This window comes from Mandrillus leucophaeus, unplaced genomic scaffold, assembly GCF_000951045.1.
Source record: "Mandrillus leucophaeus isolate KB7577 unplaced genomic scaffold, Mleu.le_1.0 Scaffold348, whole genome shotgun sequence".
NCBI classification, from domain to species: domain Eukaryota; kingdom Metazoa; phylum Chordata; class Mammalia; order Primates; family Cercopithecidae; genus Mandrillus; species Mandrillus leucophaeus.
This window is the reverse complement of record NW_012103676.1, coordinates 704,334-710,283: the sequence shown is the minus strand read 5'-3', so window position 1 is coordinate 710,283 and position 5,950 is coordinate 704,334. Positions and strand designations below refer to the sequence as shown.

At 45.0% G+C, this 5,950-nt stretch overlaps 1 protein-coding gene across 1 annotated transcript in view; it reads left to right on the top strand.

Annotated features, from left to right (window-relative positions):
* ABCC11 (ATP-binding cassette, sub-family C (CFTR/MRP), member 11) overlaps positions 1–5,950 on the top strand; it is an 81,358-nt gene that overhangs the window by 22,868 nt on the left and 52,540 nt on the right. Inside the window, exons 4-5 of the mRNA XM_011989149.1 lie at positions 3,250–3,397; positions 4,852–5,085. Of these exons, the coding sequence (XP_011844539.1) occupies positions 3,250–3,397; positions 4,852–5,085 (382 nt within the window). The remainder of the gene's footprint in view (positions 1–3,249; positions 3,398–4,851; positions 5,086–5,950) is intronic.

The window sequence follows — 5,950 nt, the reverse complement described above, 5'->3', positions numbered from 1 at the left end:
GGTTTTTAACCTGGGGTTCATGAATCTCCTACAATGGTATGGATATTTTGTACATACGGGCTGGAGATCTTTCTCTGGAGCAAGAATTCACATCTCTTATCAGATTTACCAAAAGGTTTGTGAACCCAAGAAAGTTATTTATTTATCATTTTTTATTTTATTTTTATCACTATTTTTATTTTTGAGATGGAGTCTTTCTCTGTCACCCACGCTGGAATGCAGTGATGCAATCTCGGCTCACTGCAACCTGCGCCTCCTGGGTTCAAGTGATTCTCCTGCCTCAGCCTCCCAAGTAGCTGGAATTACAGGCACTTGCCACCATGTCTGGCTAATTTTTGTATTTTTAGTAGGGACGGGGTTTCACCATGTTGGCCAGGCTGGTCTTGAACTCCTGACCTCAGGTGATCCACCTGCCTTGGCCTCCCAAAGATCTGGAATTACAGGCGTGAGCCACCACGCCTGTCCCAAGAAACCTAGAAATGACCACTTCTAGTTCGTTTTGATTTTCTCTTCTGGATCAGGCATTCGACAGTGACACTGAGTATTACTTTGGGTTAGTGGCCCGGTCTCCCAATGCTCAAGCCACCGCTAACTAGTTGTATGATTAAATTTCTTGTACCAGCTGTCACACACGGTAATATGAGGACAAAAAGTGGGAGAATATGAATATGTGATTTTAAAGGTCCTGTATTCATGTTCCTACCTCTAGCTGCTTCATGAGAGATACCAGGTGGAAAATGAGTTCCCAAATGTGTTCTGGAAATTATAGTCTCATAAGAGCCTCCCCATAAAGAGCATTCAGTAGTCAGAGGAGTTGGTGAAATGTTGTATTATAGCCAGATGTTGGAGGTTTACAAAGCAACTTAACATATTGAAGGCACATGTTTTCACATGGAGTACAGAAACTGGGTAAACTTTGACCCATTCCTTCTCAGACTTACTTGGTAAGAAAAAAAGAAATGGTTCCAGGAAATACTTTTTGGATAATGCCAGATATTGGTCAGAATCTCACCTCTTACTGACTATGATATCAGACAAGTTTCCCTTTCTGGGCCCTGTGTCTTTATGTATAAAATAGTGGATTGGCCGGCCGCAGTGGCTCACGCCTGTAATCCCAGCACTTTGGGAGGCGGAGGCGGGCACATCACGAGGTCAGGAGATCGAGACACTGGCTAACACAGTGAAACCCCGTCTCTACTAAAAATACAAAAAAATTAGCCAGGCGTGGTGGCGGGCACCTGTAGTCCCAGCTACTCAGGAGGCTGAGGCAAGAGAATGGCGTGAACCCAGGAGGCGGAGCTTATAGTGAGCCGAGATCACGCCACTGCACTCTAGCCTGGGCAACAGAGCGAGACTCCGTCTCAAAAAAACATTAATAAATAATGGATCATAAATTTATTTCATGGTCCTTCATAGGATTGTTGCAAGAAACAAAAGAGGTGGTAAATTCATTTTTTAAAGTACACAGAGAATTGCTTGAACCCGGAAGGTGGAGGTTGCAGTGAGCCAAGATTGCACCACTGCACTCCAGCCTGGGTGACAGAGTGAGACTCCATCTCAAATAACAATAATAATAATGTACCTGGAAAAACACTTGATGCTTAATAGGTAACCAGCTAAGTCAATGTGAGTTTGCTTGTTCTTCTCTAACCATTGTGAGTACAAGATCTCCTGACTTCCTTCCATTCTCTTCTAGTTCACTGATTCTCTTTTTAATTTCATTACTCACAATGTCTGTCCACAAACACTTTTGCAATCACTCCATTTTTGTTTTTTTTTTTTAAAGATGAGGTCTCACTACATACCCAAACTACTAAATACAGAAGGAATGGAAGAATTAGAAAACTCATCATTTTTCCAGCACTAGTGGAGGTGGCGCTAGGCAGTGGTCATCAGTGTTGGAGATCTTGAAAATGACGGAGGCAGGCTGACACACCCTAACCCACTGACCCCCTCAACATTCCTAAAAGTGGGACACCAGACATCATGTGGTTTCTGATGTGAGGCAACAGGAAGTACACTACATCACCTCTTAAATTTTTTTTCCAAATGACTTGAATTCTGGATTTCATTAAGCCTTAGGTCTAATGACCAGTTTATTAGGAAGCACAGGGGAACAACGATTATGTTAGACAACACCATGGAGATGCAATCAGTCCAGTTCAGAGTGTGTAAGATCCTACAGAATGAATACAAATCAGTTTCTTCAACAAATAAATGGCGTAGAAATGCAGACCAGGGGAAATGCTTACAGAGTAAAATGCAACCCAAGAGTTCTATCAGATTTCTCCTTTAGATACAATGTGTGGACCTTGTTTGGATCTTGATTCAGAGAAACTAACTTTATAAAGACATGTTTAAATAATTAGAGAAATTTCAATACAGACTGGGCATTAAATGCCATTAAGTAATTATTGTTACTCTGCTGTTATGTTATTTTATTTTTTTGAGACGGAGTCTTGGTCTGTCACCCAGGCTGGAGTGCAGTGGCGCCACCTTGGCTCACTGGTTCAACTCGCCTCCCAGGTTCAAGCCATTCTCCTGCCTCAGCCTCCCAAGTAGCTGGGACTATAGGCGCCTGACTGTAGTGTTATTTTTATTGTTACTATGTTTTTTGTTGTTGTTGTTGTTGGTTTGTTTTTTGTATTTTTTGAGATGGAGTCTCACTCTGTCACCCAGGCTGGAGTGCAGAGGCATGATCTCAGCTTACTGCAACTTCTGCCTCCTGGGTTCAAGCAATTCTCCTGCCTCAGCCTCCCGAGTACCTGGGATTACAGGCTCATGCCACCATACCCAACTAATTGTTGCATTTTTGGCAGAGGTGGGGTTTTCACCATGTTGACCAGACTGGTCTCGAACTCCTGACCTCAAGTGATCCACACGCCTTGGCCTCCCAAAGTGCTGGGATTACAGGCATGAGCCACTGCACCTGGCCCTGTTGCTATGGTTTTTTAAAAGACTTTATCTGAAAGAGATACATACTGAAGCATTTACAGATAAAATGATATGATGACTGAAATTTGCTTCAAATCCTCCAGGAAACAAAAGTTAAAGGGAGGAGACATGAAACAAAAATGTCAAATATTTTTAATTCTGGAAGAAGGGGGATGAGTACTCAGAAGATTACTACATTGTTCTATTCTGTTATGTTTGAAAATTTCTGCAACAAAACTCCTGGCTAGCAAGAACTAGGATGTTTGGATGTCACATGCAAAGAGATTCCACTAGTTCCATTATCCTCTTTTCAAGGCTTCACCGCCTTTGGGAAGAAGAAGTCTCAAGGCGAGGGATTGAAAAAGCTTCAGTGTTTCTGGTGATGCTGAGGTTCCAGAGAACAAGGATGATTTTCGATGTACTTCTGGGTGTCTGCTTCTGCATTGCCAGTGTACTCGGGCCAGTAAGTGGCAGAGTTGGTGAGGTTTGGGAGACTCTAGGCTTCAGAGGTTTAGAAATGGAACTGGTGGCATGTTCAAGTCCATGCCGTGAGTTAGAGATGCATTTGTCTTTCAGTTGCTGTCTAGAAAGTGAAGACCTTTTGAGAACAGTAGAGCATGGTGGTTAGGAGTAGCTAACTACCAAGGAGTGGCCCTGTAGCCACTGCTTGGGTTCAAACCATGTCCCTGCCACTTAGCTGGTGGGCGACTTCGGGCAGTATAGTCATGCTCTCTGTGCCTTGGTTTCCTCATGGAATCCCATGGAATCCCAGGCACCCTCCAGTGTAGACCTTATGGAAACCCTTGCATGTAAAATGGAGAACTGCCTCATAGGGTAACATCAAATGAGATAAGTATATAAAGCACTTAGAATATGGCCTGGCTCAGAACATGTTAGCTCCTCTGAGAAATGGCCGAGCAACTCTGGGAATGTAGGTAGCAGGAAATAATGGTCTTCTCCAGGTACCATGGTTGGGATGAATGGGCTTTATCTCCCATCATTCTCCAGTTCCTCAGCCCAAGAGGCTCATATGAGAGAAAGAGTCTGATTGGCCAACTGGGGTCACATGATCACTGGTTGGCCAGAAGAAGTGGGGCACTTTGATTTACAGTCCAGCCTAGACTGCACCAATGGGGGAGATGGGAATCTTCCCAGGAGAAAACTGAGGCACTGGTACCAGCTCAGGGGAGGTGAATGTAGGTCAGGAAGAAACAGCAGTCTATGACAGAATGGAGATAACTGAGTCGGGTGACAGGTGCCAGGTCTTCTAGATCCACTCTCCGTCATTTTCCATCCTGCCCTGTGCCCCTAGTGTGGATCACATTAATGAGCCCCCACTGCCCTCTGGCTTCTGGTTAGGGTTGACCAGTGGGAGATTCCAAAAGGAGACTGGAAGGAGGGGGAAGATGAGGTCAGGATACGTATTCCCTGGGCGGCCTCCCTCCTTGTCCTTGGAGGCTGGTGATCAGAGCTCCTGTCCAGACCCTCTCTGTGCGCCTCACCCCTTTTGGGCCCTGGAACCTCTTCCTGCTCTTGCCCCTTAGGTCAAAGGAGGCCACTGTTCTCTGCTGTCACCAGCTCCATGGTGCTCCACCAGGCCTTGTTGGATTTCCTATATTCTGCCCACACCTTTGTAAAGCCACTTCGTTAACTCCTAAATCACTGTTTTGTGTGTGCCCCTTGTCTCCTGTCAGGATGAGGACAACCACCTAAGATTTCAGAACTGGGTCAGTTGAACTCCTAAGTCTCCTCCAACTGGACCTTAAGCTTCTTGAGGGCAGGATTGTACTTAGTCAGTTTTGATCCTTCAACAAATCCCCAGCATGAATCAGACCTCCCAACCCTTCTTCCAGCAACAAAACATCAAATGTGTTTGGCGGGGCAGTCTGAATGATCCAAACTCCCATTTCCTTGTAGGCATTGATTATACCAAAAATCCTGGAATATTCAGAAGAGCAGTCGGGGAATGTTGTCCTTGGAGTAGGACTCTGCTTTGCCCTTTTTCTCTCCGAATGTTTGAAGTCTGTGAGTCTCTCCTGCAGTTGGATCATCAACCAGCGCACAGCCATCAGGTTCCGAGCAGCTGTTTCCTCCTTTGCCTTTGAGAAGCTCATCCAGTTTAAATCTCTAATACACATCACCTCAGGAGAGGTAAGCGGCTGGGACTGCCTATTCCAGGCCATGCTTCCCTACGCTTCCTCCAGACATCACTGCCCTGGAGGCCAAGAGAGGGAGAAAAGGGGGTTAGGAGAGGAAGGAGAAAGAGAAAGAAAAGAATTCCTAGGTTGAGTGTGGATAACCATCAACAATTGCCTCTGTGTCATGAAAGCAGGTCAACAATAATGCAGGAAATGCCACTTACATTCAGAGACTAGAGAGGATTTATCCAATCATTCAACAAGTAGGAGCTTTGGGAGGCCAAGGCAGGAGGGTTGTTTAAGTCAGGAGTTCAAGACTAGCCTGGGCAACATGGAAAGACTCTGTGTCTACCAAAAAACAAAACAAAACAAAAACAAAAATCAACCATCTGTGGTGGCTCATGTCTTGTAATCCCAGTTGTGGAAGGCCAAGGCGGGAAGATTACTTGAATCCAGGAGTTTGAGATTAGCCTGAGCAAAATGGCAAGACCCTATCTCTACTTCCAACCCTGCAAAAAAATAAAAAAATTAGCTGGGCATGGTGGTGCATGTCTGTAGACCCAGCTACTCAGGAGGCTGAGGTGGGAGGATCATCTGAGCCCAGGGAGGTTGAGGCTTCAGTGAGCCATGATCACACCACTGCACTCCAACCTGGGCAACAGAGTGACAACCTGTCTCAAAAAAAAAAAAAAAAAAAAGTTTTAACGGGAGAAAATCATATCTACCTATCTGCACAGAATATCTCGAGGGATGGACGGGAAACTGTTACTGTTGGCTGCCCACAGAGGATGCGGCTGAGCAAGGGGGTAGAAGGGAGCATTTCACAGAGCTGAATCTCTCAAATATTGAACTCCGTGTTTAACTATTCAAAACATAAT